The sequence below is a fragment of the Haemorhous mexicanus genome, chromosome 14 (assembly GCF_027477595.1).
Source record: "Haemorhous mexicanus isolate bHaeMex1 chromosome 14, bHaeMex1.pri, whole genome shotgun sequence".
Taxonomy (NCBI): Eukaryota; Metazoa; Chordata; class Aves; order Passeriformes; family Fringillidae; genus Haemorhous; species Haemorhous mexicanus.
This window is the reverse complement of record NC_082354.1, coordinates 6,016,576-6,038,604: the sequence shown is the minus strand read 5'-3', so window position 1 is coordinate 6,038,604 and position 22,029 is coordinate 6,016,576. Positions and strand designations below refer to the sequence as shown.

Below are 22,029 nucleotides of genomic sequence, written 5' to 3'. Positions count from 1 at the left end.
CTGAGAGGCCAGGAGGGACATGTGCACTTTTCATTATTATTAATTTATTATTATTATTGGTTATTAACCCCAGGTCATTCACACTGCCTCAGCTAACACACAGCAGGAAAGATTCCTAACTATCCCAGAGGCCAGGGGATTACTGCAGCTGGCTGCAGCCAGGAGTTGTAGCCCCAAACACTCGCTCTGACTTTGGCCCCTGCACACAGCAAAGAGCCTGGGCCAGGGTTTGGGGTGGCTGCACTCTCACATGGGCTGGGGAAAGACTCAAACTCTGCTGCCAGACAAACCTGGGGAGTTGCTGACAGCAGGGGCTGCCTTGCTGTCCCTCCTGGGGGGGCCCAGGCCCCGAGGATGCAGCTCAGGTGACACCTGGGGCACTGCCTGCTCCTCTCAGATGTGAATTCTGGTGCTCACATCCTGCTCACCATAACACTGCAAGTTTACCAGCAGCACAGAGGGAAGGACAGACTTGTCCTGAGGGAGAGAAAAGAGCATCCATACCATCCACACGGAAGACTTATGCCAGGTCTCCATGGAATTTTTTAGGAGGAATTTGCAATTCAAGCCAAGGTTTTACTAAAATCTGAATTTTTATGGGGCTGGTTCTTATTACATTAAAAGTGACAAGCTTTCTAAATCTGCTTGTACAGGTGCAGCACAAGGAGAAAAACCAGCTCAGTTACCAATAAGTACATGGCCATCTGCCCAAAGAAGTGATGGCAGGTCAAGTGCTGAACACTGCTATAATTTAATCTACCAGAAGACAGACAGATCTAACACCTGCAGGTGCTACAAACGAAGAAAAACTGCTTTCCAGAAGATCCAAGTACACTCTGTAGCTCTTCTTGCTCTACCCAAATGTAGCGACGCTGTTCAAAAGACAAATACAGATCCATCTAGTGCTTTAGCATAAGTAAAATAAACCTCCAAATTGACAACAGTCTGTTTGCAGACAGCAGAGACTTGCTTTCCTGAATTTATACCATTTATTTATGGGCTGCTCCACTGCCTGCAAGTCTTGTAACCAAAATCCACTCCCAAAAGGAGGAATTCAGCAGAAAGCAAGCCAAGACATGAGCCTGACCAGGGAAATTTCCCCTGTGCCCTTCCCAGAGCAGAACCTCCCCATCAGAGCTGTGTTTTGTTTCACAGAGCACAGCTGCAGCTCCTCATGGAGGAGGTGGAGATGACCCTTCTCCAGTTCTATGGGCTGCTCACTTTTGCATCTTTCTCTTTCTCAACCTGGTGAGGACCAAAACTTCAGGGATTAGAAAGATGTGTATGAGGAAGCCACTTCAGTTAAATCAACATTCCCAGACAAGAGGAACCATCAGCACAAGGGTTACTGGTGACATTTTAGTTCATTGAAAACAAACCTGCTTTAAGCACTGTGTACTGTATCAAGGGTACCTGTGCCCACATAAACAACTTATCTGCATCCATGGTTTTACACCATTTCTGCCTCCTTTTCATTCCTGGTCAGCCCTCAGCACACCATCAGGGCTAACAAGCTGGCTTGGGGGTCTTTAGCATACCTACTATAACACTGTAACATGCCTATAAAAGAATGTCTAGCAGATTTTTTATGAAACTGATTGAGACAAAAGGAAAGAAACGGAAAGGAGTAGAAAACATTCATGTGAATTTGCTAATTTCATACAAAGTATTTATCTCAATGGAGAATGTTGCTCTAGAGCCATACACAGCCTGGCTGTCAGAAAAGTCCTGGAGATGGGGCTGCTGCATGGATGAGTAAGTGAAATTCCATCAGTTAGGACAAATATATATATATATATATATACACACACACATATCAAGTCCAAATGACTGCATCCATCTCATATTGGTGTCATTCTGCAAATATCAAATTTTGCTTCTCAACTTTCATAACAGAAGCAGATAAAAATCTTGAAGAGATTTTCAGACAAGACATCACTAAAACACACACATCAAAATAATGAGAAAGAATAACAAAAGGCTACAATAAGTTAAATTGCTCTGACAATTTTTGAAAGCAATTCTGCTTTAATAAGACTAGTAAGAAGATGAGTTTAAAGTACCATAGAACACTATGGTCTTTCCTTCAAAGTGCTTTGCACTCTTCAGATAATGGCACTTTCCTCACTCCTCTGGCTTCCAGTTTTTATTGTCCAACATTAAAAGTATAGCAAAACAAAAAAAAATTAAATAAACTACATAAAAAGCCAGACATAAAGTATAGATAATCTCAGACAAAATAAAAAATTACATTAAGAGGAAATTTATGTGTGTGAAGCAAATCCAGCTTTCAATGACAATTAAAAGCTCTGAGTCAAATGTTTTTGAAGAGGGTGATGCAAATATAGGTTTAATAGATTTAATCACTGCTGAGAAAGGGTGTGGAGCAGCACTCCCTCCTCTTGACAAGTGTAATCACCCTCTCCAGTGCTGAGCTCTTGTGCTGATTTCAGCCCTTCAGCCTTTGACTCTCACTTGACCAGAAATCATCAGTGTTCCACCAGTGCAAGCCAAAGCTGTGCAGGCTCCTAATGCTGTTTCCAGCAGGGAATCATCACAGGGTGCCACATTTTCAGTGGCTCTGAAAAACCCTGCAAGTTAACATTTAGCTGCCTCAAGATATTTTACAGCCAGGGACCCATATTCAATGAGTACAGAGAGTATCCATTTAGCATTCCCCCCTCCTCTCACTCTAAGCACAATTTAAACCTTGGGTAGCAGAAAAGAAGGTGCTCTGTGGATCCAGGGCACATCATACACAGCTTTCTTTCCCAACAGCAACACAGATACACCACAACTTTATCCCATTTGTCACACAGGTAAACAGGCAGTTGTTCATGTGGAGAAAATTCAGTAGCAGGACACTCAATATCTCAGCTACAGTTTCCTATGAATCTAATAATCTGGAAAGAGGGTAAATAATGATACAGTAGGATGTCAGATTTCACAGAATTATTTAGGTTAGCTGAGGGACAAGAAAGCTTAGGGACTTGGAAAGAGAATAAATGCTGCTGGGAGAGCACAGAGTGCAGCAGCCTAAGGATCCTACTGATAGCAAAAGATAAACTCACACTTCCTGTTGGGTATAAATTTCAATGCACACACCCCAGGTAGAAGGTGTCATTGGAGAGAAAAAAATAATCCCCTCTCTGAATTTATGACACAGATAGTGCAAGCAGTGTAGGAGATTCCATTCACTCACACCCTAGCAGAAGAACAAAATGTAGTGGTTACTTAGCACAAACATTGCTCATTTAAAACTAACAGGAATAAATAATAATTTCTGAAAGTAATGCAACTGTCAGCTGGAACTTGGTGTATGCAAGATGCATTTAAGCCCCTGACTTGATCTGGTCTTTAAATGCCTGATCATTTCCAGATACCTGAGTGTCACATCAAAGAGCTGAGCTGCACTGCTCCCCCTCTGCAGGGAAAGCAGCACCAAAGTGTGCCCAAGTGCTCAGCACATCACTGTCACCACCACAATGATGGGAATTATCAATAATAACAACACTGTGGGTGTAAATCTGCTCTGGCAGCTGGGGCTGGTGAGTACATCCAACACCAGCCCCTGGAAGCTGCCTCAGCCCCAGGCACCACCCAGGGGAGAGAGAGCAGAGCCTGCACTGGGAGTGCAGAGGGGTCTGCTGGCCACTCCTTGGCCACACCCTGGCAACTTGTGTTGGCAGCTGTGAACCTTCTGCAAGAACCCAGAAAGCTCAAAATCCTCTGCAACTCAGATCAGCTGAGGAGATTCTCTGGCATTCCTCCACCAGCCCTCTCTTTCCTGCTCATAAACCCACGACATGATGCAAACCCACTGCTGCTTGTCCCTGAGCTGCTCAGGGGTGAGGAGATAACCTCTACCTGCCCTCTGAAGCTCCATCATGTGTGAGATACCTGATGCCCTGTCAATATTTTTATAAAGATACCAGTATTTTTAATTAATCAGGCATTTCTTCATTGAGATGAAACACTGTGTACATTTCTCATTTACTCTCCCCAATACATGCTTATTAATTAGCAGAGTAATTTACTTACTTCTTTAGGAACTGCATGCCAGGCAAAATGTTCTCAGCTGTCAAATGCAACTCATCGATTACTGTAAGACACTTAAGACTAATTGATAAATATATCCAAGCCCTGATTAATTGCAGAAAAATCCATCATGCTGCATCCTGCTGTCCTTTCCTTTATAATAAGACTCTTGAATTAATTTGAAACTCGATTTTCCCTTCTTTTAATTAAGAAAGCCACCAAAAACCAGAAGTATTTGTGGAGGGTGTCTATTCAATTTTCTGGTTATGCTTGAAGTGAAATCTACTTCATTTACCTTATTAGCCAAAAGTAAGGAAATGAGCCTACTCTGAAATTAGTTACTCTGTTGACTAGAATTTATCTTTGGGGCTGAGAGAGCTGATGTGGAAACTTGAAAGTAATTTCTTCACTCTTCTATTTGTTATACATATTTTTAAGGTTTCTTTCTGATTACATAAATTAAAAGTGACTTCCACAAATCTGGAAGAGACGTGCTGCATGCACTTCTCAGTACAGCATATGGCAGCCTTTGAAACAGCCCAGTGTACAATTATGTAGATTGTATGGAATGAACAAGGTAAAATATACAGAGCAAAAGTGACTGAACATTCACAGTGATGTTTCCAAGCAGTAACCCTCTCCCTGCTCAGTCCATGGCCATGCACCCCCATTATTCTCACAAGAATTCTGCTGATGTAAGAACATTTTCCCCCTCCTTACTTCCATAATTTGTAGCTTAAATAGTATTCAAAAAATTATTTCACTGGGGCCCTACTGAGATCAACCCACAAGTTCCTCTGAGGTTCATTTTTCCCCAAGTGGAACTCTTCCTCCTCCTCCCTTCACAAAGCCTGGAGGCAACATGCTTTGGGGTCTAACACCCAGCACTGCCCCAGCAGCCTCCTCATTCCTCAAAGTATTTCCACAAATCTTCCATGAAATTACGATTTTTGCCAAAAAATCTACGTACTACTGTTTGTCTGTGGAGAAATGTTTGGGCTATCAACAGCCAGTGCTGGTTCTCTGGCAAAAAAGGAGGATAATTACAATGCCTCTTGAAATCGGTGATATTTCCTTGCTGCTACAAGGGTGGCATGCTTTACACCTCTAAACTACCTTAAGTAATCATTTTCTAGGCAGAACAGAAAATCCATTTCTATTAGTTTCCAAAGACCTTGAAAGTATGGATGTAGGAAGACCACTTCCATAAATTCACCTTTTTAGAGTCACTGGCTAACACAGAATTTATGCAAGCGCAGGTCTGTCACATAATTCAGTATTTATATTCTCCCTTTCTAGCTCCAGGGAGCTGGAGTAAAATGCTAAAAATAAAATACACATGTTATAATACACACAAGATTTAGAGATGGAACTATTCTGACAGTTCAAAATAAAAGATCTTTGTGCATAAGATCTCCATAGCCAGGCCTGTACCTAAATCACATATTGATTTAACTCACTGTAGACAAGTTATATAAGCTTTGGAATGATGTATGCTTGATCAATGTGTTTTGGAAATTAATCTCTGCCAGACTTACTCATTTAGGCAAGTGAAGAAGTCAGATAAATATCCCTACATTTTACTTTATAAGACAGTAAACCAATTTCTAATCAAATTTGTCAGTAAACAACATTATTTGTTTCCAAGAAATATCAATATTAAAATACCTTTCTAAGAAAATCTGAAAACAGACTTCAAAAATTTAAAGTTTTATCTATGAAATACACAGATTATAAGATTGATACAAGAGTACACAAACATGATGATCAGAGATACAGAGGTGAACAGAATGCTCCTTTGGAATACCCAGGGATGGAGAGTCCTGGCCCCACCCTGACCAAAGGGATCTGGAGTCCAAGCCAGATGAAAGGCAGATGGATTTGATATTTTACTTTGAAGTGCTAGCAGTGGTTCCACACCTGAGTGCAGGAGTGATGCCCCACTCCATTGCAAGCACACTGACCCTGACAGGGGGAGAAATAAATGTTTACACCTCTACAGGCAGGCTCTGGGTGCTTTAGAACAGAGCATACTCTCAGGTTAGAGACAGGGAAACTGAGGCACTGAGAGGCACCGTGACCCCCTGAAGGGCACGAGGCAAGATGAGGTGCAAATGCCAGGAGTGAATTTTATCTGAATGCCAAATCTACTCGTGCAAACCTCCTTTCTGAGCCACGATTTTGCTCAAATTCCGCTGATCCTAGCAGCGGCAGCTCAAGGACAGACCCCGACCCCGCTCAGAGCTGGGTAGCTCATGAACAATGAGCACTCTCCTCACTTTTCTGTGAGCTTTTGTGTCCTAGCTCAGTTTTGGGACAACCCAACCCAAGGTAAAGAGCTGCCTCTCTGTCTCAGACTCTCCTGGTGGCCCCTGCAGCGTGACATTGTTCCAGGTCACTCCTGCCACTGTGAACACCAGCTCTGCTCCCAGCAGAGAATGAACCTCAGCACAGAGCCATGACCAAGGACACACTGACACTCCCCAAGCACGAGGAAAATCAGGCACAGCAGGCTGCTGCAGCCTCGGGGGACTCCCTGCAAAAGCAAAAATTCCAATGAGGAGGGAAGGCACTTACCGTACAGGACTGCAATGAGCGACACGGGCATGACCAGGATACCCACCAGCATGTCTGCTACTGCCAGAGACATCAGGAAGAAGTTTGTGGCATTCTGCAACTTCTTCTCCAAGGACACAGCCATAATTACCAATATGTTCCCCCCAATGGTCAGCAGGATGACAACCAAGATCAGGAGGGCCGGCCAATTCTTCTCCCTCACGGACATCCGAGAGACTTCTCCCTTCTCAGAGGTGTTGAGAGGATCAGATGTAGGCAAACTCTGGTTCAGAGTCAAATTGCTGCTCAAGGACCAAGCCATCAGACCACCATGCAAACTAAAATCCAGTGTGACAGACACTGTTGTTAAGCTGAGCAATATTCCAGTGCTACTTAAAGTGCTCATTGTCTGGGGCTGGTTGCTCTGTCTCTTAACTGTGCCTCAGAGACGATCCCTTTTCCAAACTCCAGGTCCAAGGCAGATCACAAAACCTGAGCCAGAAAATCATTTGATCTTCCATAGTGAAGCAGACCTTACAGAAGTTAGCGTGGAGCTCTTCTGCTTTCCTTGGGTGTGGGTGATGACGACCATTGACGGCCAACCTCAAGGGAAAGGAGACTTTGCAATCTCCAGCTGGTTTCCAAGTTCACCATTCTGAAAAGTAAAGGAAAAGGACATTCTTCACTGAGACCACAGTATACACAACACCTTCTTTATTCCCCATGCAACTGACATCCTTGTTCTTCCCCTTCCTGCTGGCTAGGACATTCTCCAGACTGCCAGCAGTTTATCTGAAGGGTACAGACTATGTCTACAATCATGGGGGAGAGAGGCAGGGAACCACATCAGTGTGCTCTGGCTGGTTAAAAGCTGATTATCACTAATTAAATGTTTTGTGAAACCTGCAAAAGCAAGTCTGAAGAGCAAAATATGTTTCAATTGATATCCACTTCACAAATACTCCGCTGCTGTGTAAAACAGTAATTGCACAAAATTCCAGCCAATCCAGATAGCGCAGCCAAGCACAGGGCAATCCATCTCCTTAAATGGAAGGGTTTGGAGATATTTTACATATTCTGAGGTAAAATGAAGGTGTTGTAAAAACCCTCAGATCTTATGATTAACTCTCCTACAATAACAGATACTGTAGTTCAGTTTTTTTGGGAAATTAATGGTGGATAAGATGCAGTATTATTAGGCAACATTGTATGATCCTTCTGGAACAAACAGACAACAAAGAGTTAAGAGAAAAGAAACTTTCATAAAAGCTGAGCACTTATTTCTGCTTTTCATCTATTTTTGTGCCACTGTTTCCTGCTGGTCTTGAGCACACAGCCAGGCCAGCAGTCTGCTGCTCAGGACCACTGTCCCAACAGCCTCATCCCACACCCAGTGGGGCCAGATTTCCTCACAGCATCTCACTTGATTTGTGCTGCCTCAAAAAGGAGCTGACAGTGAGGGCAAGCCTGATTACCACCCATGTAACACAGGCCAGAGAACATCATGCTGCTGATTCTGAGGTCCTTCAGCCTCATGCATTGGGCTAATTTGGTAATTTAAATGTACTCCTGACTTCAGGCACGTGCTGCAGGCGCTGAAGCTAAAGGCATGTATTGCCAGTCCTGGTGAAAGAACTCAGTAAATCTGACTGCCAGTCCTGCACAACTGATGGGAAACAGCAGCTTTGCTTTGCACTTGCACTGCACTGGGTGCAGCTCCTGACAGCCACGTGCAGCACAGGGCTGGGAGCACAGGGGGAAAGCACCCAGTCAAGCAGGGCGATGGAAGTGGACCAGGAAGAGAATAAAATCAAGAGCAGGCAGCTTCGTTTGAGCACATCCTCGACTTTTTGTGCAGCCCACAGGAAAAGAGCTGTTCTACCACTGTTAAATAAATAACAAAATAAAAGCCAGATTTTAGCTCTGTGGCACACATCTGACACAGCAATCCAGGTATCAAAAGCTAGATTAATTAATGAGATTACATTAGATTTCATTTAAATAGGAAGTGCTCAGAATCCTATAATGAAATGTTTAACATTCATGAGGGTTTTGGAACCTCGTTAATGGGCTTTGTGCACAAAAATATTTCTTAAATGAGCAGTTCATACAATGAACCCAGATTTGCTTCTGCATTGTAGTTAATTACTCCCAGAGGGTCTCTAAACCTCATATTTAGGAAGAAGTTTTGCACAGCACAGAAAATAATTTTGCAGCTGCACAGGCAGATGAATGAACAAGTGGTCACTGGACCGTTTATTTTTTCCAGCTTAGCTGGTCTCAAAAACAAAAAAAAAAAAAAAAAAAAAGGTCTCTAGAAAGTTTCTAAATAACTTCAGAATATTTTTTCCAAAACACAGCTTTTAACTCAAAGCTGTGATGACAATTTTCCCAAATCACCTTTCCATATAGAAGGAGACACTGGGCAGCCAAAGGATCACAGACAGGACATGACTTAACTCTAGATCATGGAAACAAACCAACAACCCCCAAACAAAACCACACCACAAAAAACAACTCCAAGATAAGGCTTCTGAATTAAAAGTGTCTATTTTTATAACTGCTAAGGTCTGTATACTGAAATGGTGAGTAGAGTCACTCTCTTTTGCATTTTACATATTCAGTTTGAAAAATCACATGGGAATTTGATTACAGGAATGCTCAAGCCTGGGCTCCACCTTCAGAATTAACTGTTCTACTGCCTTGCTAATACTCTTGTTATTATTTTACACAGATCCTGGCTTGAAATCATCAGTTTTCCTTTTCACTGCATACCTCAGTCTTCTCAAGGTAAAACTTTGTGACTAATTCCTTCAGCTACAGTCTTCTAAGCACACCACTGTACCAGAAAAATAATTCACAATTTATTCATGGATTCTGCATTTATTTAAGAACCATCTCCATAATTTTAAATTGAAACATGGGCCCATCACAAATTTTTTTTCCAATAGCTAACATCAAAGTACACATACTGAATTTTGTGGTCAATCATCAATTCCAGTTCAATCTACTACTGACAGTCCTTAGAATTATAATTTAAACATTCAGCAGAGCCAAATTCTTTTCTATGCCACTCTTGCTTTTTGATAAAGTTAAATAATGATTTCTTTTGGCACATTCCTTCTTTTCACTCTTTAAGTCCAGTTTAAAATAAACTGAAGGTGGAAAAACACTTTTGTCTATCAAGAAACACATGAATTATTTAAAGCAGGGGTTGGTATGCTGGAGTTTTTGGATGCTCCAGAAGGTTAAGGTGGAGTGAAACAGAAGCTACAATGGTTAATTAGCCTGTACTGGTGGGGCTCACATGCCTTTGGGACTATTTACCACCACACTTGCTAAAAGGAAAAAACCCAAAAACTTTCTCGGAATAAACACAATTATTTTTTCCTTTGAATTAAATGCATTCATCTTTAGTCGTTTTACCCTTCAAAGCTCAGAGCACTTTTTCCTGGAGAGAGGCAGCTGCCTGCTGAGACTGGAGATGTTCCCCAGCCCCCAGGCAGGATCCTGCTCCCCTGGACACTCTGCAGAGCTCCTGAGTCACTGAGGGATCCTCTGGACGTTACCAACGTGCATCTGAAATTGGTGAGAAACCAAGGACTGTCAGCTGAGCCCAAAACAACAACCTCAGTGTCAGGCAGACTGAGGTAATACATTAATTCATGGTGAGTTTTACTGTAAAAAAACCCCAGAAGTACTTAATGATCAAAAGTGATGGCTTTCACCAATTCCCACCCCACTAAAAAACCAAAAACATCCAATGGCATCACGGGTACAAGGCCATATGCAAGAGAGATTTTCTCCTCCCAAACTATTGGCAGTGTCCAGTTCTCCAAGTTCCATCCACATCTCCCCAATTACCAGATAAAAGCCAACAGGCTGATAAAGAACAAACATTTTTAAATAAAGAGTTTTTCCTTCAGCCTTGACTTTGATGGTAGACCTACATCAGGGAAAAAATAAATCTGAAGTCAACTAAACTGAGCTGTAAGTACTGCAGTTTTTGACAGGAAAACAGTTGCAGATAGTTCACAACTATCTGAGCCAGATAGTCAGATGACATAAATTTTTATAGCTCCATGAAGCCCTTTACAAAATGGCAAATAATTTAAAATTATATAATAGAATATGCAATTTATGTTCAGGAAGGCAGATTTAAGGCTTCATTCTTCACTCTAAACCCTGCATTTCTTGCTATTTGCATCTTTATTTTTTTTTTATCCATTGCCAATTTAATTTTCACTTTTTTTGGAACAGAAGGTTGCTTTAAAATACAGATTTTCATGGCAAACTTGCAAAGGGCCACTTTCCTTTTAGTGATTCAATAAAGTCATATTTTTAGATTAAGAGAATTCTATATTTTGGGCAGTTGGAACTCATTTTTGTCCTTTTTGTAGCAGCACTAGGAAACATCCCTATTTCTGTGCAGTTCTATTTTTTAACAGTGTGTGAGAATGCTGCAAGTCCGGTGGAGATGACCAGGGTGATGTGGGAGGAAGCACAATAAATACTGGGTTTGGCTCAACCCAGAGAAAAAGCTCTGAACAGGGATGCATTTGCTGCCTACATCTACCTGCTGGTACTTCCAAAAGCTGGGCAGCAAAACAAGAAGCAATTTTGCCAGGGATAGATGTAAGGAAATCGTGTATGAAGTAGGGAAAAAAAAAAGAGATAAAATCTCAGTGCAGGTGGTCAGAGAGAGACTGTGGGATCACAGCTGGGATCTACCCCCAAACACCCATCTAACCTGGAAGTCAGCTCTTCCTTGAGCACCTTGAGGTTGGACTAGAGACCTTCAAAAAGTCCCTTTCAGGTTAAATTATCCTATCATTGGATCAGAATTGTGCTTCTGTGTGGGGGGAAAAGTGCAGGATGTGGAGGTTCAGGGACATCACACCACAACCAATGTGATCCAGTGAAGCCACATTCATTATCCCTAAGAAGAGTGTATTCATAATAATTCTCTACTGCCCACATGTCTCTAGCTAATACATGACTGGCTAGGGCAGGCTGTTCATGTGTCTAAGACAGGATGCTGAGTGGATCATCTAATTTTTCATGAGTCTGGCTGTGGTTTTCTGTCCCACCCATGAACTGTCTTTTTCCTCACTTTCCCAAGCTCACTGACAAACTTGCTGAGTCCTGATGACTCTTTCTTCTTGTATCTGTTTCAAGGATATCCCGACCCCATTCTCTGAATATGTCCATTATTGTTTGTGAACGTGTCCATTGTCCATTATCCCAAGCAGGCTGGATTGTGCATTGGCTGAAAATGGCCATTGTCCTGCAACAGCTCCTCAATCTGCAACAAATCCTCAACAGTTGTGAGCAAAGCTGTCCAGCATGGGGATGCTTTCGAGCTCTGACCCTTGGATACACCCCCTGTGCTTGCCCTGCTGCTCAAGCTCAGGATCAGACCAGCACATCCTCTCCCCTTGAGTTTTCCCAGGGCCAGAAGTAAAAGTGTGTGGCCAGGTGGGAAAACAGAGCTGTGAAACAAAGGGAATACAAATCCAGTTTGCCTGAGGTGGGATCCAGGGTCCCAGAGCTGCCCCAGGTGACACCAGAGAGAGGCACACACCAGAGCCAGCTCCTCACCTTCCCCACCTGCTGGGGCCACCTGTGTCTGAGGTGCCCACAGATCAACATTCTCTGAAAAGTGGCAGTTTTGGAAAGCCCCAACTCATTTTGGTCACTTGGCAGCATCAGGAAATCTCCTTTCTTTTGGAAGAAATGCCTCCAGTGACAAGACAGAGGCAGCATTTTCACAGTCACTGCAGCAGGGAAGGAAAAGTCAAACCCCAATGATTTTTCTGCAGATACCCACTGCAAATTAACTGAAGCTGCAGCCCAGAGAAGTGGTTATGCCTAATATGACTATTTTGCTGAGCTACTCTTGAACTTGGGAATATATTATTAGCTCTTTGTTCAGAGATTTTCTTTCCAAGGAAGAATTTGATACGTCCTCTTCTGTTTTGCAAGAAATTCTGGAATTTTTCCCAATAGGTATTGGAGATAAATCAGCGTAAAAAACACTTAATAAAACCTTAGGGAAACCTCCCCAAACACAGCTTTCTACCAGTCTTTTTTAATTCTGAAACAGAAAATAACTATTTAATCACTTGCAAATTAAAAAAAGAGTATTTCATTTTTTCACAGCAAGAGGAAAACGGATTTGCTCAGATATGAGCTCAAGCAGTGATATTTTTTAGGGTCATAATAATGAATCACTACCATTCTGCCCAAAAGCAAATAGCATCAATTTCCCTCTCTGTATCTTCCCTCATACTGAGTCAGAAAGGCATTAATTTTTTTCCCAGACATTTCAAGGCAATACAAACACACAGAGATCTTAATCCACCTTCTGGCTGTAAGACCAGCATCCTTTTTTATTTTCCCTTTGTGGAAGAGCACCTGGGAACCTCACAAGAAGATGTAGATATTCTGCCACTCCCTGCAATGATAAACTTTCTCTCTTGGCTCAGACATGCAGAAACACCACACCAGAATAAATCTGAATCTCATCACACACTGTTTGAACTTCTTGGAATGATTATACCCTAGTTGTTCATATTTTCTATGGGTAGATGTAATTCCAACCTGCCTCTCTGGTTTTTTGTTTTGTTTTTTTTTAAATACACATGTCCCCAGTGGCTGAAATTCGAAGCACATATTAACTCTCTGCAGTTAGTGCATTTATCATGGCAGTCCTGACCCTGCTTTCCTGTTGCTTCAATAAATCACATTATTCATGAATCTGGATCATGCAAAGTCCTATTGAATGCAATCAAACCCACATTCCTGCACTATTTGTACAGCTGTGCTCCTGGAAGTTCTTACTGAGCTTGACCAGCCCCACAGTCTGAATTGGCTACAACGTGAATTTGAGCCCTGCCTCGAATTTCTGAGAACCAGCTGGAACACAAGGGACAATTATCTTCTGCCAAACTTTAATACCCTTAATGCAACAGCATGGAGGGTATTAAAGTTTGGCACATGGAGCTTTGGGAGTCCCCAGGATTCCCAAGGCAGCTCTTGTGGTTGCAAGGACCTGGCTTCTGCCTCCACTGCAGTGACCTTTCCTCTGTCCCTTTTAATTCAGCTGCACAATGTGGCAAACATCAAGCGTGACATTGGTGGGAAAACCCTGTCTGCTAGCTTTTTTACACTCAGCTTTTCAGGGTTCTTGTAGTAAACTACTGGTAAACTCTTTCTTACTCTTTCTAAACTTTCTTTCTCTCTAGAAAACCAATTTTTCTTCTTCTCTCAGATGTTTTGCACGGCAGCTCTTTGTTTACATCATTAAAGTCTGGAAGTGAGCACTTACCCAAAATGAAACGTAATAGACCAAAGCAACAAAAACACTTGCTTAGCTTTCTTTAGCTAACTTTTTTTTGCAAGTTTTAAAGCCAGGCCTATTTAAAAACCAGAAGACTCCACAATTTTCAGCAGTTTCTGATGTACAGTGCTCTATCCCATATGTGGTTGAATAACTTCATAGCTCTAAGTGCAACCACAGCAAAACACACCTAAATACATACATGCCTCTAAATAAAAAAATAATCATCAAGTGATTTACATTCAATTCATGTTTCAGAGGAACTATCACACCCAGTATCACTGGGCTGGCATTCTGTAATGACTGGGCATGGTTTGCAGCAGCAGCGTGGCCAGGAGCAGGTGAGCACAGAGCAGCTGTGAGTCACAGCCTGGCACACACTGAGAACACCCACCCCTGCTTGGGGACTGCTGCTGACTCACTCTTTACTTAGTAAGTCACATTTCTTAATCAAGCAAGAAATCCCTTGATGTTTGGCTCAGAGCCTTCTCTTCATTCCAGCTCTCCGTGCCCTCTGCAATCACACCACAGGACCCCTCATTTTCCAGTGAACACACAATTTTCAGATTCTGGGATACCCTGCACCTCATCCCACACAAGATCCAGGGGAAAATCTCCCCTTTTCCTTTGCAGGTGGCCCTGAGCTGGGGCACTCTGAGCCCTGGAACATCACCAGCACAGGGCTGCTCACGTGGGGGTCCCACAGCTGAAACAGCTTCTCCCCCAAATCTGTTTTCCCAGTGAGCACCTCAGCCTGCAGAACTCTCTCATTCAAGGCTCAGGGAGTTCAGCTTCTCCCCCAAATCTGTTTTCCCAGTGAGCACCTCAGCCTGCAGAACTCTCTCATTCAAGGCTCAGGCAGTGATTTTTTAATAGAGGTCTCCTCCCTGCTGTGGTGGTGCACTCTTAGCATAGGTTTACAGTGTCTCTCCTGTTGTCATTGCTGTCCAAATGTCTTTAAAAAGAATAAATTACAGCATCAAATAAGCCAAGGGAAAGGAAAACAAAGCTCAAAGTGTAATAAAAAGTGTGCCTAATGAACTGACAAATGGCTCAGGGCTTTCACTGTAATAGCTTAATTAAATATGTGTTTTCACATACCTGTGCAGTGTCAGAGAAAGGATTATTGAAACATTCATAAGTTAATTGACTTATCTTTATCTCATGCATAGCAACAGTTGATACAATAATTGCATAGAAAATGCAGCTACTTATAGGGGGTTTTCCCTTTTAATTTCCTTTTCTTTTTTTTTTCTCTTGGGAAACTGACCCATACAGACCCAAAAGGGAACAGCTGACAGTATAAATTCAAAAAGCCAACACTTTTCTGATGTAAGTATATTATATATATAACTGGATATCCTGATAAATCTGTAGTAAGGGAAACTCTAATGATAAATGTAGGTAGAAAACAAAACTCTTAAAAACTGGTATTCAAAAAAACAGGAAAAGTACAAAGAAGATAAGACTGAAACAATTACAGCAACTGGTCTTCATTTCAAGATAGAAAATTATCCACACAAGTATAAAATTATTAGTTTGACTTTAACCAGGCAAAAATTCAGAACAGATTTTAAAGGAAAATTTGAGACACAAAAATGTGTGGAAAGTTCTGTGAAAGGCAACATGAGTTTCCCAGATGTACATTGCAAGTCTTGGCTGGGTGTCTTGGGATTTTGTTCATCTGTTCTGTAACACTCCATTCTTTAGGAAAATAAAATAAAAAAATAATAATAATAAAAAAGGCAGTGTCTCTAGCTCACACTTCATTAAACCATTTGATATGCTGCCACCAGGGAAGTTATTATGTAAACTCCAGAGAACAAGATGAACAGAGCAATTGTGAAGCTGCCATGGTATTGGCTGCAGAGGAGATGAAAATGGATTGGACTGGAAAAACAAACCCTGGTCTGGAAGGGAGGTATATGTTGAGGTTGGTAAGGTTTGACCTTGATAGTAAATTGGGGTCTTTTTTGTTTTGGTGTTTTGGTTTTTTTTAATGTTGCCTAACCAAAACATACTTTGAGAACTAAATACATTGATAATTCAAAACCAAGATTCAGCGCCCACATCAGTAAAGGTTGGAATGTAACACAGGAAAATCAGAATGACTGAGGGCTGAACAATCAAATATTAATGAAATATGATAACACAATGAATATGATAACACAATGAATTACTAAAAGAATTTGGCTGTACACTATGAGTTTATCAGTCAGATACAAAGATAATTACTTCAGCATCTGAGCCATATGCAGGCATATGAAAGAGACAAATATAATCCAAGGTATAGATACAGCAAGCAAGGGATTTCTGTATGTTCCATCACTCCAAAAGCAAACAAATACCTGCCTCCACCCCCATCACACATTGACTGTTTGATGCCACAAGAGGCCACTTTAATCTGATGCCTTATTCCAGATAAATTCTGCATTGTGATGCTGCTCACAGACCAAGCTCGGGGACACCTCTGAGCTCTTACACTATAGTAAATCACAAGTATTTTCAATTAAATGACAACGCCCAGGGGGCCAGACAGAGCTCAGCATAGTCACTCTTGATTTGCACTAGAAAACAGGCCAATTGTGTTGAAACATCCTCAATGTGATTAGAAGCAGGCTCTTTATTTAGGGAAATAATTAAATTTTCAAAGCATTTGACAATTTTAATAGACATCATCTATGAATAAGTCAGGGTGGGTAATATGCCTGGAGCAGGAAGAAGAAGGCTCATTAGCTCTGAGAGAGCAGACAGATGGGCAGTGCTGGGGCAGGGCTCTGACAGCTCCCAGATTCTGTGAGCAGAGGAGCGAGGAGCCGGGCGCACGCGCGTGTGCAGGAGGCATTTCCATGGGAGCAAATTGCACTGACACAAAGTGGCATCTCTGACATCAATACATGAGTCAGGGAAAATGAAGTGAAGGAGACAAAACATAATTGAAAATGCTTCGTTTTCCAGCATGACATGAAAGGCAAAGGAGGTCTGTAAAAGCTGGTGTAATTTGGATCAACCCGCTTCTCCTTGTGAGCGCACACATGGAAGAAGGATTTTATACATTTCAGATTCTGTCCCAGCTGAGATGTGCTGAAGCTGCAGCAGAGGGAGCAGTCCTGAGGTGCTGAAAAGAGCAGGCAGGTGCTTGGCTGCATTTAACAAGATGGTTAGGACCACTGAGAAGAACATGGAAACAGGAGAGAAGCTGCAGACTTTAATGTTGCCATGACATTTTCTGAAAAATCCCTTTGCCAGGACTTTTCTCCTGAGAAGCCTCAGAGGAAAAGAAAAACAATAATCTGCTGCTGTGGAATGCAACAGGTGCATCTTTGACTGGTCCATGTTGGATGTTTCTAATTGATGGCCAATCACAGCCAGCTGGCCTGGACTCTCTGAGAGTCACCAGCTTTTGTCATCATTCTTTTCCATTCCTTGCTCGCCTTCTGATGAAATCCTTTCTTCTATTCTTTAGTGTAGTTTTATTATATAATTTTCTTTTAATTTAATATATATATCATAAAATAATAAATCAGATTCTGAAACATGGAGTCAAGATTCTCATCTCTTCCCTCGTCCTGGGACCCCTGTGAACACCAGCACAATTCAGCAGCAGAACAACAGAGAAAACACGAAGGTTCAAGGAGAACAAAGAAATGTAAAAGACAATCTCTAGTCTCAGTGACAGTCTAAGAAGGAAAACTTGCATTTAGAAATTCAAACAGGGTCCAAAGCAGCCACTTCCTTTTTAAAAGGAGTATTCTTCCTACATTCACCTGAAATGTGGGTGAAATCTCTCAGGTGCACCAGCCGTGCTTCCCAGACAGGCTGTGGGTGCTGCTGCGTGGGGTCAGAGAGCCAAGGGGAGCTGTCCCCAAGTGAGCAGTGTGCCAGGGGACCAGGCTCTCCACCCAGGGGCCACACCAGCACAGCTCTACCAAAGGGAGGCCACCAAATACACTTTTATTCAACCCCACAGAGGAAAGATAATGAAACTATCATAGCAATTTCTATATGAATCAGGTAGTGTCTGCGTTTTAATGGCTCAAACAAAGACAGCTGAACTCTAATGGTGTCGATTTTCTCCTGTAAGTGATTACTAAATTGCTTCCACTTTGTCAGCAGCGTAGTATCTGTGAACAGCTCAGAGTTAAGGAAGTGACAAACCACCAATTGTCAAGTGGAGAAAAACAACACACATCCACATACACGGAAAGTAGGTTTGAAAGAGAAACACTTCTGTTCCTCTGGAAACAGCAATCCTTCCACATGAGGGAAGTACTCCATCAGAAACAACAGGGCAAGTCCGTCATTCCTGGCTTCTGACCTCCAACAAATTCACTATCACCACAAACCAAAATAATCTGGGTGCTGGCACTATTGATTATAGGTGAATGAGAGCTTTGCTGTGTCCAGTGAGTGCAGCAAAAGCGTGTTTGGAGGCAATATCTGAAGTCTTTGAGCAAGGAGTGTTCTCCTTTCTTGCCAAAGTTCAAACACTGGAACAGTTTGAGACAGAAATTGCTTTAGTTCAGAAGTACAACTACAGCACACAGCAAGCACTGCACAGAGAGACATCAAATGAGGCTGGGGAGCCAGGGAAACAGCAGCAGAGAAATCTCTCTGGGCACTGAGCCCATTAATTACCTGTCTGGTCAGTGGGGGTGAGGATCACAGCACCCCAGCCAGGCTGTGCCTGGGACTCAGCTCTGCCCGTGCTGAGCTGCATCCAGGGGAGCTTGGGATTCCCAATGCACACACACCTTGTGACAAACAGATACAACTGCTCTCAGGCTGGGTTAATTAAGTACACTGACCTGTTGATCTAAAAAAGCCTAGAAGCAAAAGCCCAAAGCCCTGATTCCTGTATTGCTACAATTTTTTTTTTTTTTTTTTTTTCCATTTCCTGCTCATTGCAGATGAAGGGAGATCTTGTCCCCTGTACCAGCCAGCTTGGAGCAGTTGCAGAAATAGGGCCTGGGTATATTTGTGCAAAAACACAAACACCTCTTGAGCTCTGTGTCAGTAAATTGTATCCTACATTTTCATTTTCCAAAACCACTACAAACAAATGATTATGCAAATACCTAAAGTAGCAATATTTTAGGCAGCTTTACACCAGGCAGTGTAACCTTTACAAACACACTTTGATAAATAGTAGTAGTCTAAAATGGAAACAATTACATTACTTCCATTAATTAGCAGGCAATAAAATACTTCCCTGTGCTGGTGACCTAACAAACACCATAATGTAATTTAAAAATTACACTGGCAATGTTTTTCTCTCACACACATCTGACCCTCAGAGAAGTATAAAAGGCAAAAAAGTAGCCAACACTTATTCAGATCCCAGCTTTATCAAGCTAAAGCAGCCCAAATAGAAATTGGAAGTAGTAACTACTCAGAGAGGCTGAAATCAGCTTCACCCACATGGGTCACGAGGAGCATGTCCCACCCTGTTGATGTTGGGAATCAGTTTGGGGGGCTGAAATTGTGCCCTTCAGTCCAGGGGACATGGCACAACACCCTGCTGCCACCACTCCTTGCTGTCTCCTTAAGGGAGAGGAAGAACCTCTGGACCATCACGTGGCTGCTGTGTGAGGTGCATGGTTTGAACTTGTGCCTGTAGCTTGCAGGGCCTTTAGTGAACCATCTCAAGAAATCCCAGAAGTAAAAAAAAATTCCCTGGTTTGATAAGCGCCCCTTCCTTAAGGCTGAAGAAGGTGGGATGCAGAAGCCAACACAGGGCTACAGGGGCGCCTGAACTTTACTGCAGGAAAATTGTGTGCCACAAGCCAGGATTCCAGATACAGAGCTAAAGTTTCCATGAGATTGCCCCAGGCAGAATTTTCTGCTCCAAATTATAACAGACCTCTCCATGTCCTTAAAAATAGTATCTTACTCAAGCACTTTGTTCTGCAAGCCTGAGCTGTTAGAAAGCCAAGGAGCACAGCACAAACACTGACACAAAACAGAATGATGTTCTGTGATGGAAAACCCCTCTGGGCAAGAACATCTTCAAGTGGTGGATAGCAAAACTGCTGGTGGTGATGTGCTACTGCACAACACTTCCCAAGAGCTTCAAAGAAAGCATGACCTGGCAAACAGACATGGCAACATCATTCCAGAGCACTTCCAAAACGTGGGAACAGCCATCATTGCACCAGAAAGGAGGACTGGGTGAAGGCACACGTGTTCACCCAAGTGGAGAGCACCATATAAGGTGTTAAAACCTCAGGGATGGATCAGGCAACAGCAGCTGATGCCTCAGGTTTCAGCTTTTCTATTTTTCAGATTCTGGGCTGCTTTAGTGTGTACTTCTGAGCTTCCTATTAGGGGATGGTGAGCTCTCTGCACAGAGCAGGGAGACAAAACAATTCCTGCTCCAGCTGGGCACCAAGGACAACTGATCCAAATTTCAGGCCCAAGAGCACAAACAACGTGGGCTGAGAGAGAAAAACAAGGATGGGACTTCATGGGCTAAGGCTATAATAAGACAATTAACTCCAATATGCAAATGGACCAAAACTTATAAAAGTGAGAGACCCCGTGCCTGGCCATGCATTTTGGGACCATTTTGGTTTATCTTGGGTGCAGCCCTGGCTGGGCTCCTGCACTGCCCAAGGTGGATCCACTGAGGCCTTTTAATAAATCCCTGCTTTATTCTTTAGCTCCCTCTAGCCTCTGTTCTAGGTCAGCCTTCACAAGACATCAGTCATTAAACACAGGGGGTAGAAATATCAGTTTACAGCTTGTGAGCAAAACTGAGCATTTTGAACCCATCTGCAGTCTCAGTGTTTATCTGTGGCTGTGAGAGCTGCTGAGATGGAAGATGTTAGAAACCAAACCTCTCTGAAACACTGGAGAAAGTCACCTATGCACAGCTGAAGCAAACCAAGAAATCCTCCTGCAGCAGTTTGTATCAATCAAAAATAAGCATGGGACAGGAGAGGATCCTGTTTGAGCTGATGGCAAGCACAAATTAAGACATGTTACCTGAAATCTCTTTCATTTCTAAAGCTGTGAGACTTTACTTTTGCTGAAGACCAAGGGATGATGCAGGTATTATTACCAGTGCACACACTGACCTAAGGCACAGGAACTTCACCAAATGCAGGGACCTGAGCCTCACAAAACCTGCAGACAACTCTGTCCTGGGTAGAGAAGAGCTCTGAAAGTAAAGAAACATTAACTTAATCCTGCTTTCCCTTCCCAGCAAAGCTGTGTGGGAGGACAGACATTGTTCAAGCACAGAACCAAGGATGAAAGCCAAAAAAACCCACTACCAAAACCTAGAGATTGTAACTTCATTGAGGATTCATAAGGCATAACAACACCAAACAAAAGTTTTTCTCTTTGATGCTTCTATAGCATTGAACTCATTTAGAAAACTGAAGTAGATTACACTTTGTGCTCTCCAGATAAAAGCACTATTGTAGTCACTTGGATGCAGAAGGGCTTTACTCTGCCAGCAACAGCATCCTCGTGGTGCAGAGCAGAGCCCTGAAACACGAGCCCCAGCTCTGAATGGGAGCCCAGGGCTCATTCAGAACCCAGGGGCTGCACTCCCCACCCAGAGCCAGCAGAGAGATCTGTGCAGGCTGAGACAGAACCAGCCACCCTGAGAGCTCAGGGACACTCCTCACCCTGCTCCAGAAGGGCTGGGAGGCTGCACAGCCACAGCTGGGAGGGCAGGGCTGGGAAAAGCTGGGAAAACAAGGTTTATTCCTTGAGAAGTAGAGCTGTTTTGGTGGTCTGCTTGTTACAATAATACACTTCTTTAAAAACATAAGAATAAAGACCAAGGAAAAGCAAGAGCTGACATCAAAGCCAAACGCTCCATTCTGCCTTCCCCCAGGAGGGAAACAGAGATAGCCCCTCACAGAAAAGAGGAAAAACCCAGAATAAGCTGTTTTTACAGAAATGACTGAAATACAGGACAAGGCTGAACTTCAATCATAACATTTTTTAAAGATTATAAGGAATTCTTGTAAACAACTTGAAATACTTCTTGCTTCCACTTGCTACTATTTAATACCAATTTTTTTTTTTTTACTTCCTTTCTTTAAAGCTGCAAAAGCCCAGACCAGCTATGAGAAGTA

The 22,029-nt window shown here is 42.6% G+C and overlaps 1 protein-coding gene across 3 annotated transcripts in view; it reads right to left on the bottom strand.

The window, feature by feature from the left end:
- HTR2C (5-hydroxytryptamine receptor 2C) overlaps positions 1 to 22,029 on the bottom strand; it is a 77,035-nt gene that overhangs the window by 36,006 nt on the left and 19,000 nt on the right. For 2 of the 3 annotated variants that reach the window (XM_059859008.1, XM_059859010.1), the window contains exon 2: positions 6,616 to 7,249. In XM_059859008.1, the coding sequence (XP_059714991.1) occupies positions 6,616 to 7,000 (385 nt within the window). In that variant the 5' untranslated portion in view covers positions 7,001 to 7,249. Of the gene's footprint in view, positions 1 to 6,615; positions 7,288 to 22,029 lie in introns of those variants that run through there. The other variant, XM_059859009.1, reaches the window with a different exon arrangement.